We start from the raw sequence: 17741 nt of genomic DNA on the forward strand, positions 1-17741 counted from the left end.
GCTTGGAATGGTTGTCATAGTAAATGGCATGCGAAATCATGCTTTAACTTTAGACCGTAGGCTGCTACAGAAATAACAATTGAACACAAATGTGAAACACTCTATATATATGTTGCTTCATAAATAAACCACAAGTTCTATCCAATAAGAAAGGGCTTGAGTCATTAGTTGGGAGTTTATATTTAACTCATAACTCAAGAATAAACGCTATATAGATTTCATATATTATTTATCTTTCTTATCGCGTTCATACAAATCTTTAACACGTCAAACAAATTTTTTTAGAGTATTTGTTCATATAGAAGTTTGAATTTTAAAGTTGTTAAATCACATCATTATTCAATTATTGCTCTATTTGTTGCTATTTTAATTTTTTAGAATTTTTGTCAATAAATTTTCAGTCTGCCAAATATAACATTGAGAAATGCTTTTTATATGGGCAATCTGAAAATTTAGGGATGAAACTGAAGTCACGTTAAAAAGTGAGGGATCCTTTGGAATTATCCGCAACAGGATAGGATGTCAACACCTGGGAGTGTGATAACCATCAGATACAATTATCAACGGAGATTGGTGGTGCTCCTCCAAAGCAGAAACAAAGAGGGTCGATTTTTCATTTGAAGTAGTCTTGTTGGTTGTATGGAACAACTCCATGTTAAGGTAGCCCAGGCCATCCACGTCCTCAATCACGACAACCAATCGAGTAACCGCTTTGCTGCAAATCAATGGCTCCTTCAATTCCAGCAGACCGAAGCTGCTTGGCAGATCGCCGCCTCCTTCCTCACCTCAGATCTTCATCATCCATTCATTTCCAACTACGAAGTCCAGTTTTTTGCCGCGCAGATTCTGAAGCGAAAGGTTTTACCACCTTTACTACTGTTGCAGTAGTTGAACTTAAAACCCTAGTTGTATTGTATTACCGTCTAAAATTTACGTTAATGTTCGATGTTTTATTTGTCACGAGTTTTCATTTTGCCAACGGTAATTTATCCATAGGAAACTAGCAGCAAGTAAAGGAGCTCATAAAATTTAAGCAACCCGCCATTTTTCGCTAGCGTCACATAATACGACATATTAGCTTTCTTCACTTATCGTGCTTCTCAAGCCATAGGTCGTCTCCTTGCATAAAGGCAATCGATGCAATCATAACCATCAATTATCAGTCCAGTTGACCTACTTGACGTTATGTCATGTCTTTCTGTGTTCTGGCTATGTTTTGGGGCGAGGGGCTATTATCTAACCTTTTTTAATATATTTGCAGATTCGTAATGAAGGGTACAGCCTCCAGTCAGGAGCAAAGAATGCTCTGCTGAATGCTCTCCTCTTAGCTGCTAAAAGATTTAGTTCAGGCCCTCCTCAGGTGTCATTTTTGATTTGCATCATTGAATGGTTCAATCAATCTTGGTGTGCACTACAGTATTCGCTGAAATTCTGATTTTTTTTAAGCAGCTCTTAACACAAATTTGTCTTGCCCTCTGTACGCTTGTGCTTCATGCAGCAGAGCAGGGAAAACCGATCGGGAATCTTTGGTACTGTCTGCAGAATCTACAGAGCCAACATAATGGAAGTCCTGCTGCTCTAGAAGTTCTGACAGTCTTGCCAGAAATTATCGAGGATCAAAATAGTGATAGTAGTATGACTTCAGCTCAGCGATATGAGTATGGGCAAGAGGTTTTCCATTCTGATCAATGCGACTTCTAATATTTACTAATTTTGGCTTATGCTCATTGTTGGGTTCTCTTCTCACATATGGTTTGCTTCTGCTGGTGCAGCTTCTTGCACATACTCCTTTGGTACTGGAGTTTTTAATACAGCAATCTGAGGAGGGCTTTGGTAGCCATGTTCAAAATGGTGATAGTAACAGGAAGATATTGCGCTGCTTGTTAAGTTGGGTAAGACTGTAAGAGGATGGTTAAAAATTTGAAGGCATTTTTGTTAACGTAGGTAATCGTGTAGCATTTGGCAACATCCAGTTTCTAGACTTTATCTATAAGAGGAAGGAATGATTGATTGTCAAGTATATATTGGTTCACCAAAGCTAATTTTTCTCTGCAGTCTATCCAAGATCACAGCTGTGAAGTGATGTAGGTTCTAAGAAATTTTATATGTATAAATTATAATTTATCCGCTGAACTTTAAAAATGTATTGATGATCAATTATCGATCTTAGTGCTTGGTTCTTCGATATGCAAGTCTCATAAAGCATGCTATGTTTTGTGGTCTGTTTTGTGCATATTGTCTTGCTGAGATATTTTTATTATCCTTTTCAACTCCGCTGCCATGTGCTTAGGTACGAGCTGGGTGCTTTCTAGAGATTCTTCCAAGCACATTGTCTGCTCACCCTGTTTTTAACTTTGTCTTTAGTTCCTTGCAGGTAATGTCTTCTACTTCAAATAGGATATTATGGTTTCTAAAGTGTTCCGTGACTTCAATTTTCTGATTTTATAGGTTGCATCTTCATTTGATCTGGCTATTGAGGTTCTTGTTGAGCTTGTGAGTCGACATGAGGTACAACCATGGGATAAATTTAAATTCCTTTTCAAACCATTCCTTTGACTTGTTAAATTTCTTAGTCCAAGTACGGTCCATCTTATTTACATATATAATTCTTGTAAAGAACTAAACTACTCATTTAAAAACCACGAGCCAATTCTTATTCTTGGTATTCCTCTAAAGGGAGGTTATTTCAGAGTTTTAATGAACATAATTGGGTGAAAAGCTGCAATGCTACATGTAACCTAATGAAGGCTGCAAATTAAATATAAAGACTGGATCTGAAGTTGATTCAGATGTGTAAACTTTCCCGCCAATTTATATGAAACAAAGGTTGAAAGTACCTCACTTTCTGTGTTGATCTAGTGATGCTGCAGCTAGAGGGATTTAAGAGATATCAACTATATTTAATTTTTAATTTGTTTAGAGAAATAGTAATTAAAAATATATTACTAATGCCTGAATCTACACTACATCTATCACTATATATTAAGTGAAAGGGCCTTAGAGAAAATATTTGGTGTGGATGGTGAAGCTTTTTTCAGAATTCCATTAATACCCTTATAACTTCTATCATCCACTTTCTGGGTTGATCTAGTGATGCTGCAGCTAGAGGGATTTAAGGGATATCAACTATATTTAATTTAAAATTTGTTTAGAGAAATAGTAATTAAAAATATATTGCTAATGCATGAATCTACACTACATCTATCACTATCTATTAAGTGAAAGGGCCTTAGAGAAAATATTTTGTGTGGATGGTGAAGCTTTTTTCAGAATTCCATTAATACCCTTATAACTTATGTCATCCACTTTCACTTATTTTCTCTCGTCAACCCTTTTTTTCTTCTTTCTGATTTTACAAGCAAGTAACCGAACAAGACAAACTATTTATTACTTATCATAACTATAGATATTTCAATATTTATGTTATATTCCTTTGATGGAAACTAAGTTAGCTCTATATAATTAAAAATTATAATATAAAAATTATTCTCATGCAACGCTTATGCGTTGGTAGTTAGTATTTTAAATTACTAAAGTATTTATTTGTTATTATTATTAAAGTAGAGACACCTTTAGTAACTAAATTTCAATTAATTTGGTGAGACTTATTCAAAATATAATTATGTCCTAATTGTGTAACTTTACAGGTTAAATCTTTTTTTATTTTGTGTTTTTTCGTCTTCATGGTATAAGAGCGATAGGCTTGATAACCAGTTGATAGTATTGAGGTCTAGCATAATGTCCCGATTGTACGAAGACAAACTCATGATTTGTTTTAGAGAAAGTTTTGGTTCGAAAGCATCAAACATGTGTCCTATGAGCCTTACTAGGTTCGAGAGCTCCTCCATCCACTGTAAAAACTATTTGGAGTGGGCTCAGTCGATTAAACTAGTTATTAATGACAAAGGATGTTTGTGTTACTTGATGAGAGAGAAGCCAGAGCTTGCAAAGGATGATCTGAAGTGCTCAAGTTGGAAATCCAAAAATTCTGTTGTAATTGTATGATTTATCAATTCTATGGATCCATCAAATAGAAAGACATATTTTTCTTGTCCACTGGAAACGGCGTTAGTAGTGAAACTTATTCGAATATGTAATCTCATCCCAAATCTTCGAATTGAAAACTAATATGTGGCGGTTATGACAAGGCGAAAAAATGTTATTGAATATTGTAAATGAAATGAAGGGATTATGGCAAGAGTTGGATTTGTGCTATGATGATATGCGGAAGTGTGAGAATGACAACTTAAAGTATCATAATTGTATGGAAAGTGACATGGTATATGTATTCGTGGCTGGACTTAACAAAGACTTGGATGTAGTTTGGGAAGGGTTTTGGGCATAAAACCTTTGCCATCATTGAGCCAGTGTCTGCTGAAGTTAAGAGAAAAGAGGGTCGAAGGAAAATTATGTTGAATGAGAAGACATCATCCTGAAATTTTGGGGTTGACCTGTTCATTAAAAATCTGCATGGACTCGGCTGATTGGTGAGGGAGAAGTTTGGTGCGATCACTGTGATAAGTCCATGCATACTAAAGAAACATGTTGGGACTTGCATGGAAAGCTAGCTAATAGGAGCATAGGACTGAGATCCTTCAAACAAAAAGTCCATAGTGGTGCAAAGGATTATCAATCCGGACTTAAGAACTTGGCAACTGGGAAGTATCTCTAGGTCAACCTCTAAGGAACAATTAAATCAGTTGTATAATTTGTTCCAATCCACATAATTTTCATAATCTACTTTTGTTCTAGCATCTTGTTCCTTGGCAAAAGGCACTAAAAGAGGCGGAGTTGGAGTGGGCATTTCCCGGAAAAAGCACAAGATTTGTTTATTATGGAACCGAGTTTGCAAGCAGGGAGAAAACACCTTAGGTTCTGGTATATGATTGTTCATTGTACATTCTGGTCCATTTGGTTGGAAAGAAATACAAGAATCTTTGAAGAGAAGTCGGAGTCAGTCGACGAAGTTTGGGATAAAAAAAATTCAGAGTTGCGTGTTGGTCCACGATAGTGCCAGAATATAGACATCTTAGTATCTCAGAATTGGTTAGGGATTGGAAATTGGCGTGGACATGATTATGACATTGTAATTTTGGTTTTTTTACTCCTTTAAGCGCGGATTTCTTATCCGCTTATTGTAATCCCAAAATTATCAATTAATATAAATTGTTTTCTATAAAAAAAAAAAGGATAGTTCTTAGTGTGTCCACCTTATCCTTGTATCCATAGATAATGATTTCAGTGCAACTGATCGTGTGACATGAACTTCTTGGTTTTTTCGTTCTTATGAGTTGTATGCATGAGACCAAAAGTATAGAATAGCTGATGGTTTTCTATCAACTATTGCTGGATAAAGGGTCTGTTGGTGTTTATAAAACCTTCATACTCTACAATGTTCTTTATGTTCCTAATTTGGGAAGTTTACTTTCCATTAGCTATTTGACTAATGATGCAATTTTTTTTTTTTTTTTAGAAGAAACTATTTTTATTGATAGGAATTGTATTGCATAATAAGCGGATGAGTAATCCGCACAATCGATTACCAACCAAAAGAAAACACTACAGTGATAATATCACGCCAAAACAAATTTCCAATCCCTAACCAAATCTGAAACAGACACATGATTGAAGTCTTTAACATTAGCTGTCCAAGTAGCCACCATGAACTTGATCTTCTCCCAAACTTGGTCAACGTTGTCGTACTCGTCTTTGAAAATTCTGTTATTTCTCCCTAACCAAATAGACCAAAACGTATTGTGGACCACCAAGTACCAGAAGATCTTCGTTTTTTTGCTCCAACTTCCCCCTGGCTCAATAACAAACGAACATGCTGCCCTCTGTGGTAGGACGTAAGTGAAACCCAATTCATGCTGAATTCTTGTCCAAATTCCTTTTGAAAAAGAGCAGTGGAGCAACATATGATCCTGATTTTCTTTTTCATTTCGACACAACGTGCACCAATGCGGACTCAACACACAATTCGGCCACCTTCGCTGCACTGAATCACAAGTTGGTAATTTTCCCAATGCAACAATCCACGAGAAAATTTGAACCTTATTAGGGACATGTACTTTCCAGACGTTTGCGTGGTAGACGAAATGCAATTTTTTTGTTGATTTGATAAAATCAATTAGGATAATGTTGGTTGATTTGATATAATCAATTAAGATAATATTTGATTTGATTAAGCTTAGTAAGACAAGATATTCTCCCAGATTTATTGGGATTTTATTTTGATATGATTTTGTGGTGTTTTCCATTTAAGTGTACTTTACATTAGCCTTGTATATGCACAAATAAAATGAATAAAATTTTCTTTTATTCCTCTTGTCATGCGTTTATTTCTACATGGTATCAGATGCCGAGGATCCGTCATGAACTTCAAAGCAGTCATGGTTGGCGCCGGATTTGCTTCTTTTGCCACAGGCAGCTGTGGTAACACATTGGAGGGTGGATCTCAACCTTCTTCAAACATCGCCCTCTCCGATACTACCTCCTTTCAAATAACGATTTACAGATTGAATGGAAGAATTATCTTGAATGAGCACAATCTGTCCGTCTTGTAACATGGTTGCTTGAACGGAGTGGTGAAGCTTCCACTCTCGCCTGATGCAAAATATAAACAATGGCGATCTGAAAATTCCTTGGTCACAACGTTGTTCATCAACTCAATGGAACCAACCATTGGAAAACTGTTTATGTTTCTTCCGACAACCCGGGGACTGTGGGAGGCTATTTGAGTAGTATTATGATCTGGAAAATTACTCTCAACTATACGAGCTTAATTCTCGTATGTGGAGGATAGAACAAAGGATCTAGTGATGTTACAACATATTACAACGAGTTGATGATTCTGAGGCTTGAGTTGGATCTCTTTGAAGTGGAGAAATGGGAAAGTAGTAAGGATGACACTCAATATGGAAAAAAGAAGGAAATGAGCCGTGTGTTCGTGTTTCTTGCTGGTCTGGATAAAGAACTGGACGAGGTTCGCGGCCACATACTTGGCCGCAACCATCTTCCGAGCATTCGCGAAGCCAAGAGGCTTGACGCCATGTGATGCTACCGAAGTCCATTGATTTGTTGATAGTTACAGAAAGCTCTGCCATGGTTAGCAAGAACAACCACCTCTATGAGGACCGAAAGGGTGGGAAATCAAAACCCTTTCGCGAGAAGTGCAATAAACCATGGCATACCATCGATACTTGTTGGCAAATACACGGAAAACCAACCCATCTAAAAAAGACGTCAGGCAACAACACAATAGGGATGGTAACAATAGTCGCGCCTTTCAAACAAGCAATATCGACACTGGACATCAACCATCTTCCTCAGAACCTCTTACTTTCACAAAGGATCAACTGGACCACCTATACCAATTGTTTCAAACTCGCTTGAATCTCTTATCCGTCCAATCTTTCATGTTCACTAGCCCAAACATGTATCTCTTCTGTGGAAAATTTTGTAACTTCGATTCGTAATAGCTCGTGAATTCTGGATTCAGGTGCTACGGTTCATATGACGGGTTCGTCACAATTTGTTCCTCCAATATTCCTTGCGCGGAGAATCAAAAGGTTAAAATTTCTGATCGTTCTTTTTCTCCTGTTGCCGAGAAAGGAACCATTACCGTCTCTTCTTCTTTGGCACTTAAAAATGTGTTTCATGTTACTTTTCTATTGTACAATTTACTGTCTGTAAGTAAATTAACTACTGATCTTAATTGTCGTGTCATTTTCTTGTCCTCTCATTGTGAATTTCGGGATTTAGCCTCAGGGAAGATGATTGGCAATGCTAGGCAGGATGGTGGACTCTTATCTTTTCAATGCTCAATCTTTTCCTTGGACAATTTTATCGAAAGGCTTGTTTCAATTCTATTTCTACCTCTAGTGTCAGTGAGATCATGTTATGTCATAGTCGGTTAAGCCATCTTGATTTTACGTATTTGCAAAAGTAGTTTATGAATAAAAGCATCATCGCGCTATATTTCCACCTCAATCATACAAAAAATCAGCACCTTTGCCATGATTCATAGTGATGTTTGGGGGCCATGCAAAATTAAAACACTAGCAAACTTTGCTTTATCACATTCATTGATGATCATTCGAGAATGACTTGGGTGTTTCTCTTAAAAGATAAATCTGATGTTGCCCATGTTTTCAAAAAAATTTAAACCACGATTCACACTAAATTTCATACTAGGGTAAAATTTTTTCGAGGTGATAATGGAAAGGAATACTTCAATCATTTACTGGGGGATTTTTTTTTGTGGAATAGGGAATTGTACGTCAAAGTTCTTGTCCAAATACTCAACAGAATAGAGTCGCTGAGAGGAAAAATAAACATCTCTTTGAAGTTCTTAGAGTTATTAGTTTTCGAACTAAATTTCAAAGTATCTTTGGGGAGAGGCAATTTTGACTGCTACTTTTTTGATAAATCGCTTGCTACAAGAACTCTGAATTTTAAATCTCCAATAAGCATTTTCCAGAAATATGTTCCCGAGATTCGTTGACTTCTTGATATTCCCCTTAAAGTGTTTGGAAGTGTTTCCTTTGTCCATAACCAGAATTCTAGCATCTCGAAACTCGATCCCAAAGCTCACAAGTGCATCTTTGTTGGTTACCCTGCGAACCAACGTGGGTATAGATGTTTTGATTGTATCTCCATAAAATTGTTTGTCTCAATGGATGTTACTTTTTTTTTGAATGACAATCATAAGCATTTCCAAATGGTGATTTAGAGGAAGTCTAAATGGATCCTCCACGTAGATTTACTGATCATTTTGGATCGAAAGTATGCGAAATCCTTATACGGACTAAAGCAATTTTCTAGGACGTGGTTTGAAAGGTTCAAAAATTTGTCAAAGGACAATCTAACCATACGCTCCACAAAGAGGTATGATACAAACAAAATCTCTATGCTGATTGTTTTTGTTGATGACATAACTTTAACGTGAGATGACATAGAAGAGGTGAATAGATCGAAAGCAAAGTTAGCAAAGGAGATTGAGATTAAAGATTTGGGGAAGCTGGAAGAAAAGGTTTTAGTATCCCAAAGAAAAAAGAAAATACATTATGGACCTCTTGAAAGAAATTTGAGATGATTGGATGCAAACCTTCTGACATTCTTGCTGAGATGAACGCAAAGCTAGGTGATATCAAGAATGGAGTTCCGGTTGATAAAGGGAGATATCAATGATTGGTTGGATAACTGATTTATCTCTCGCGTACGACCAGACATTACATTCTTTGTAAGTATGGTAAGTCAATTTATGCACTCACCGTATGAAGAACATCTTGACGCTATATATCTGATTCTGTGGTATCTAAAAAGGACACCAAGAAAAGTACTTTTCTTTGAAAAATGTGAGGAAAGAGAAATTGAAATGTACACTGATGCTATTGGGCTGGATCAACCTTAGATCAACTTTAGGTTATGGCAAGGTAAATTGGTAACCTGGAGAAGTAAAAAGCAAAATGTCACTGCAAGTAGTGCGGAAGCCAAATTTAGATCCATGGCTCCAGGAGAGTGAAGTTTTATGGTTAAAAAGGTTGATGGATGAGTTAAAAGGGGCAGTGAATTTTCCACTGAAGCTGTTTTGTGACAATAAAGGAGCGATCAACATTGTTCAAAATTTTATTCTTCATGAAATGACCAAACACATTGAAATCGACAAAAACTTTATAAAAGAAAAATGTGAAGGACTTATTTGCACGCGATTCGTTCCAAGCAAACTACAACTTGTAGACATCCTACCTAAGGGCCTATCAAGACAACTCTTTGAAGAGCAAGTGAGCAAGTTGGGCATGATGGATATCTTTGCACCAACTTGAGGTGGGAGCGTTGATTTGATAGAATAAATTAGGATAATATTGGGTGATTTTATAGAATCAATTAGGAAATTTACTTATCTCTGACGTACTAATGGATTGAAAATTTCTATGTTATTTTCGAAAGTGTAGTAGTTTTCTTTTTTTGTGGCTTTTGCGGATTTCTCATCCGCCTACTGGTACTTTGTTTTCCTATTATAATAAAATTTCGTTTCTAGCCTTGTATATGCAGAAATAAACTGAATAAAGTTTTCTCTTCTTCCTAATACTAGGGAGAGTGGAAGTCTTTATTATTTTGACGAAAAGAGTAACATGCATTAACAAGCACAACAATCAAGTGTAATAAAACTCTAGTTCTAGTAGCAATGATTATGATACGACATGAAATTCAAATATTAAATATTGCTGTTGGATTCTCTAGTAATCATGGCTTATCAAGGGTTCTGTTGGTTTTTTGGCAGCCCACATGATATTCATGAGCCCATCATTGTGGCAATTTTTGGGGTGGTAATTAAACCCAAGTTGGAGGTGGGATAATGCCCATGGTTTCAACAAGATTGTAAACTCCATCTAGTCTAATTGTCCCATTGGCACCAGTGTCCCAATAAAGGGATTATATGTGTAGAGTTCTGGACCCAAGTTGTGATGCCCCCCCTCGCCAAAATAGTAAAGAAAAAACTTGCTGTAAAAAATTGCAACACCTAGTACGAAACATCTAACATAATTTACCCAAATTCACACTAATATATTTTATTTTATAGAAATTCACAACGAGATCTAGAATTTTTTAATCTCTTTTGTACCACGGACCAATGTAGAAAACAATTACCTTTTCAAAGTTGTGTCCATATATCGAATATTCAATTCATAATCTCATTTAAGTTTCAGTCACTGATCTTTTTTCCCTAAAAACTGAGCATTTAAGATATTATGGTGGGTTGGGTGGCATAGTTGCGGTAGAGATAGGTAGGGCGATAAAATTGGAAGAGAGAAAGAAAGGTAAAAAAACAAAATTTGAAGAAACGAAATTAAGGAAAAACGAAATATTGGGAAGAAGAAAATGAAAGGATGAATGAAGAAAGAAAATAGTAATTATGCTAATTCCATGACAATATAGAATCACATTTAATTATTTACACTAATTAATCAATTACCACAATAAGGGTATTTTTGTCAGTACAAGAAAACACAAAATTAATCCTTAATATTATAACCATACCAAACAACATATATCTGATCATGCTATATCATTTATCCTTATCTTTCAATTTCTTATAATTCGTATTACTTATCCTTTAATTACCCCATCGCTTAAAATTAAGCAGTACCTTAAAGTATTTGTTTTCAACATTATTCAAAATTGGAATCCTTCTGACTCCCAGTGTGATATTTTTCGATTTTCCAAACATCACTGTGCTTCTTTCATGTACAACCATATCAAACGTCAAGACCTTTTTCATTTATTCACAGTGATGTATGGGTGGAAAAAGGTGGTTCATCACCTTTATTATTGATCGCTCACGTTTAAGTTGGGTCTACCTCCTTGGTGATAAGTTTAAAGCTTTACACATTTTTAAAAATTTCGATACCGTGGTTGAAACATAATTCTAGAAAAACTTAAAGTGTTTTGAAGCAATAATAGGAAAGAACACTTAAATAAATTTTTTCTTTAATTTCTCAACAAAAGACATAATCCATGACATTTATTGAATTCAAACACCTCAAGAGATTGGGGTATTAGAAAGGAAAAATAGATCTCCTAAAATAGCTAGGTCACTGATGTTCCCCATTAGAGTGTCTAAATACTTATAAAGGGTGATATTCTCAGTTCTACATATCTAATAATAGAATGCTGTCTAGTGTTTTTGAATTTTGAATCACCATTATGAACATAAAAAAAATCATATCTTGCTTGTATAATCGTGATAAATTAGACCATCATGCCTTGAAATGCATGTTTCTAGGTTGTTCCTCTAAGCAAAACAGGTGTAAATGCATTAATCCCCAAATAATTTTTTTTATCTATGGATGTCACTTTCTTTGAATCTAAGTGTTCTTTTGCACTTCTCTTGAGGAGGATAAGTTGGAAGACTCGATATTTGATCTAGAATCTAATTCAACATATAATTGAGAAAGAGTTTGAAGTTTGACTTTATCATTAATGTGGGTATAAATACACCCAATTTATTGCCAATTTAGAGTATGATGCTAGAACTTAAGTTAGTAACGAGAGACTATTTGGAATCTACAAAAGAACAAAACTACCTCAAAGTAAGTAAGATACCACAACTCCACAATGCTAAATGTTCGAAGCAAGGATGGATCCTGAAGTCACAGCCCATTTGAACTCAAGTAATGTGTCCGATTCTACCTTTGATGAGCCAAAATCTTCAATGCTACTAAATCTTCCTATACCCCTTGGAAAAGGTGTTAGAACTTATGTCCTACACCGGTACTTCCTATTTTTTTTATAAGAAACAATATTTTATTAATAATACAATAAGAGTTACTTGCAATCAGTGGACTACTGGTCCACTTTCAACAGAAGCTACATAATATCAATTTTATATCAATGATACACATAAGCCCAGTCTCTCAATATATATGAGATCGACACGTTCTTAAAGTCATAATGAGTGCCATTTTAAATCATGCCTCTTACAAAAACATATTTGAATCTTATTCAAGCTTTATCTCTTAATTACGAATTGTGGATGTTCATAAGACTACTTAAGAAGCTCTAAATGTTTTAGAATGAAATAATGTTGTCCTTGAGTAGGTGAATGATTCACACAAAAATGGGGCATGGGAAACTATGTATCTTCTTGAAGGGAAAATGGGTGTTTTTTGTGTAAATTCAGATGGGTGATTGGAACACTCTAAAGCGAGACCTGTTGCCAAGGACTTTGCGCGAACTTATGATTGACTATAAGGAAACCTTTGCACATATTGCAAAGTTGAATACAGTCCGGATAATGATACCTTGTTTACAAATCTAGATCAACACTTATATCAGTTGGATGCTAAATACGCATTTCTCAATGGTTGATTGGAGGAAGAGATGATTATGAATGCTTCGCTTGCTTAAAATGTGGAGGAAAAATATGCAAAGTTACAAATCCTTCTATTGATTATAGCAAACTCCTATTCCATCAAAGATCCAAATATTCTCATGGACGGCAATCCTACGAAAATTACCGACATCCGAGATGATGCAAAAGAGATGGCCTAAATGTGCTCTTTGCCCCAATTGGTGTGTGTTGTGCCGCAACGAGTTGGAGACACTAGATCATATGCTAATTCATTGTAAGTTCTCTAATGAATTGTGGGCCAGGGCTTTGGAAGAAATGAGATTAGTTTGGGTCATAGCGAGAACAACACCAGATTTGTTTAATACGGATCTTGGACAAATGCTTGGCAAAAGAGGGAAAATTTTTTGGAGAGTGGTGATCCATGGAATTTGTTGGGCAATCTGGTTAGAGAGAAATAGAAGAATTTTTGAAGAAATGGAAGACAGCACAGAAGAATGTTGGGAAAAAATCAAAATTAAGATAGCAAATTGGATTGGATGTGATAAAGAATTTCAAGGATTATCGATAATAGATCTTCTACGAGATTGGACTTATGTGTATTGTTAATTGAATGTTTTATATTTCTTGGTAGTGGACGACTAGTCCACTACATGTAATGGAAACAATTACTTATTATTAATATTATTATAAAAAAAAGATTATAGCAATCCCCACAAGCCTGGTTTGAGAAATTTTCGAAACAAGTGAATAAACAAGGTTATATTCTAGGGTAATTAGATCACACGATGTATGTTAAGCACGCTAGTGAAGGTAAGATGATTATCCTAATGATTTATGTAGATGATATAATTCAGGAGAAGCGATCATGTGTGTGAAAGGCATAGAAGGAGACAAAGAATCAAGAATCAAATCCTTCACATAGAAACTAGAAGTATATTTCCGAAATTATGATAAGTTTTTTTTCTTATTTTACATAGCTCTAGGTCTAATAATTTATACAGAATAATCAAACTTAAATCTAGGCACAATCCTTTAAGTTTAGTTACTAGACAATAATTATCCTTAATTAGCCTATGTACTTAAGAATCAATATTACAAAATATCTCTACACAACCACAATATTTCCTTCTATTTTCTCCACACTCCTCAAGTTGGAGCCATCACTCATGCTCCACTTGCTAGTGAAGTCCTAAAATTTTGGTCTGAAATGTCTTTTTTGCAACGCATCGGCAACTTGCCATTCTGGTGTGATGAACGGCATACAAATGATTCCATTATGCAGTTTTTCTTTGATAAAACGTATGTCAACTTCGATATGCTTAGCGCGATCATCTTGAACTGGATTGTTTACAATGCTAATTGCAGATTTGTTGTCACAAAACAATCTTATTGGAACCTCTGCATGAGTTCTTTTAGAACCAACTTCGGTCATTGTAAGTCACACACTCCATTTGCCATAACTCTTAGTTCTACTCCAGCACTACTCGGAGCCATGACATTTTGCTTCTTGCTTCTCCGAGTGACAAGATTGCCGATTAAGAAGGCATAATATCCTGAAGTGGATCTTCTATCAGATATTGATCCTGCCCAATATACGTCAGTAAAGGCTTATATGCTCCTCTGATTGGTTTTTCGAAACAATAAACCGTTTCCGATGAATTTTTCAGTTATCTCATAATATTGTATTCTGCCTCCAAATGTTCTTCGTATGGTGAATGCATGAATTGACTAACCACGTTGACAACAAATGTAATGTCAGGTCGTGTATGCGAAAGATAAATGAGTTTTCCCATGAGACCCAACATTCTCATATTTTGCAACAGGAGTTCCTTTTGAATCTGCACCCAACTTCTGATTTGTTGTGATGCATATACGCCCGTTCTTGATCTAGCAACTTCCATGCTCGGGAAATAATGTAGAAGACCCAAGTCTTTAATCTCAAATTCTGATGCAAGGCTTTTCTCTGGTCTGTTTCTCTCCTCATTACTTCCTGTAAGAATTATACCAACACATAAACAATTACGATAGTCATTTTACCTTCGCTTGTATGCCTTACAAACATTGTATGATCTGATTGTCTCTAAGTGTAACCTTGTTTCTTCACTGATGACTGATGTGGACAATCTTTCGAACCGGGTTTGTGGTGACCCCTTCAATCCATATAGGGAATTCTTCAGTTTACACACTTTCGCTACCCCACGAACCAACCCTCTTCTACTAACTCACCATTGAGAAACACATTTTTCACATCCAACTAATGTAGATACCAATCTAGATTCACGACTAAGGACAACAATATTCGTATTGTACGTAATTTGCAAATTTACAAATATTGCATTGAAAATCGGAATGATTGTTTAATTTAAACAATGCTGGATACAAGTGCTTTAAGTATTGAAATTAGGATGTCAGTAATCTACGCTGCCACATCATAGTATCACCGATACTATAACTGAAGTTTGATATCATGCCGGAATGTTGAGTTTGTCTTCCCATGTTATTTTCTCTCTCGAAGTAGTTGAGAGCTCCATTTTCTCTAGCACTACCAATTGTTTTCCCCGAGGCCAGACCTTGAAATTCACAAGAATTTGAAGAAAATTTAGCACCACCACTCAAATCACGGGTTAGTTTGCTAATGGGCAAAAGGTTACATGAAAGATTGGGGACGTGTAGGACATATGCAGTGTCAGTTTTAGAAATAGCAATGGACCCTTTTCCAACAATGGCTGATAAAGAACCATTAGTTATTTTGATTTTTTGATCTCCTGCACAAGGTAAATAAGAACAGAACAATTTGGAGGATCTGATCATATGGTCGGTAGCACCTGATCAATAATCCAAGGGTACAAGAATAAAGTAGAGACATTAAGGACAATAGGCTGTAAATAATTTCTTTGTGTGGATTGGAATAATTTATGCAGCAGATCTAATTGCTCCTTGCTGAAAGTTGGTACCCCTAAGGAAACTTCTGTGTTGTTCTGTTCTTCTTGTCCAGATTGATAAACTTGTGAACCACCACATGGCTCCTGTTTAAAATTCTTTGATTTCTGAGTTTCTCCTGTCAAATAACCCAAACTTCCTCTGCCATTCATTGTTAGTTTAATCGACTGGCCCACTCCAAATTTTTTTACCATTCGATCTGTGAATGGTTAAATGAGTTGAGTAGTTTGCCACCGCATGCGGATGGGCTGCAGATGGGTGAGATTTATTCTCACCTGTTTTGCCGTGGAGGAAGTCACACTTGTATCTGAATTCATGGCTCTCCGATGGGCGACAGATTTTTCAGATTTCTGTTTGGGCTTCTAATTCCAATGCCCAAAGTGAAAGTGAAAGTATAAAACAGCCCAAAGAGAGAGCGTAGCGGTCAATTTTAATCTGTTAGGGCAGCTACTTTCATAACCCTAAGGACTGATCGCTGAATTTGCTCCACTTTAGAACTGTTTTTTTCAGAGCTCTAAGGATTGTTCATTCCTTGATAATCAAAGCCCAGGCTATGATACCGTGTAAAAAGGCGCAGATGAAGACATATAATAAATAATCAAATCCATCACATAGAAATGAGAAGTATATTTCTGAAATTATGCTGAGCTTTTTTCTTGTTTTACATAGCACTAGGTCTACTAATTTATACAGAATAATCAGACTCAATTCTAGGAACAATCCCTTTAGTTTAAGCACTAGACAATAATTATCCTTAATTAGCTTATGTACTTAAGAAGCAAATATTCATAGAATATCTATACATAAAACAATATTTCCGTCTATTTCTGCACAATGTGGAAATTAACATAGCTTGAAAAAGTCTCACATTAGAATTTGTGATTGAAGATTTGAGATCTTTACGTTTTTTTCTTGGGAATGGAAGTTGTTAGATCAAGGAAGGGAATATATGTATCACAAATGAAATACGCTTTGGATAATGTAGATCCAGTGATTCTCCTATGGACCCATTGGGTGTCTAAAGAAAGCGCCTTGTAGGTAAGCTTATTTATCTTTCTCATGCAAAACAATATATCGCCTTTACTATTAGTGTAGTGGGTGAATTCATGCACTCACTTTACCAATCTGTAAGATTTTAAGATATCTAAAGATTTTTCTTGGAGAAGGCCTTGCTATTTTTTTTTTTTGAAACAAAAGAAGCATCGAATCCTTTACATAAGCACATTGAGCGCGTTCAATGTCTGATAGAAGATTCAATTTGGGTTACTTCACTTTTCCATGTGGTAACCCGTAACCTTGTAACCTAGAGGAGTAAAAGACAAAATGTTATGGTTTGTAGTATTGTTGAATTTCAATTAAGGGCCACGGTGAATGGAGTGTGAAATGTTTGTGGTTGAATTTGGGTTTTTGAAGAGTTGAAGTTAGAGTTTGAAGTGCCAATTGTCATACACTGTACGCTTTGGTCTATATGGTTGGAGAGAAACAAAAGAATTTTTCAGGACAATTCCGACACGCCAGACGAAGTATGGGAGAAGATAAAGTTCAGGGTGGCGAGCTGGACAATCATTATTAAAGAATTTCAACATTTTTCTATTTCTGAATTAATTAGGGATTGGAATTATGTATGGGCATGATCTTACTAGGATAGTGCATAATATGTTGTGTTCTTAGTTATCGTGCGGATTACTCATCCGTTTGCTTTATAAAACTTCTATTATTAATAATATCTAGTTTCTTATGAAAAAAAAAACTAATCTACCATATAAACCAATTTGATATGATTGCACAATGCATATTGAGGTTGATAAACACTGTATCGAAACTGAAAAGTGGAATCCTATCACCCACATTAATGTAAGACTTAATTGCCTCTAACTTAAAACTGCCTTTTGCTCAAACACGTTTTATTTACTTTATTTTCCCAACTCAACATATTTCGTGCATA

The 17741-nt window shown here is 35.7% G+C and overlaps 1 protein-coding gene across 8 annotated transcripts in view; it reads left to right on the forward strand.

The window, feature by feature from the left end:
• The first annotated feature begins 493 nt into the window (after positions 1 to 493).
• Positions 494 to 17741, forward strand: part of LOC140976048 (transportin MOS14) — a 39650-nt gene continuing 22402 nt past the window's right edge. For 3 of the 8 annotated variants that reach the window (XR_012175153.1, XR_012175155.1, XR_012175154.1), the window contains exons 1-6: positions 494 to 858; positions 1262 to 1360; positions 1447 to 1671; positions 1773 to 1892; positions 2291 to 2374; positions 2449 to 2508. Coding sequence is in view for 5 of the 8 variants with exons in the window: in XM_073439899.1 (XP_073296000.1) it covers positions 640 to 858; positions 1262 to 1360; positions 1447 to 1671; positions 1773 to 1892; positions 2291 to 2374; positions 2449 to 2508 (807 nt within the window). In the remaining 3 variants the exon portion in view is untranslated. Of the gene's footprint in view, positions 859 to 1261; positions 1361 to 1446; positions 1672 to 1772; positions 1893 to 2290; positions 2375 to 2448; positions 2509 to 17741 lie in introns of those variants that run through there. The other 5 variants (XM_073439899.1, XM_073439897.1, XM_073439898.1 and 2 more) reach the window with 5 other exon arrangements.

Source organism: Primulina huaijiensis, chromosome 5, assembly GCF_012295235.1.
Source record: "Primulina huaijiensis isolate GDHJ02 chromosome 5, ASM1229523v2, whole genome shotgun sequence".
Classification (NCBI taxonomy): domain Eukaryota; kingdom Viridiplantae; phylum Streptophyta; class Magnoliopsida; order Lamiales; family Gesneriaceae; genus Primulina; species Primulina huaijiensis.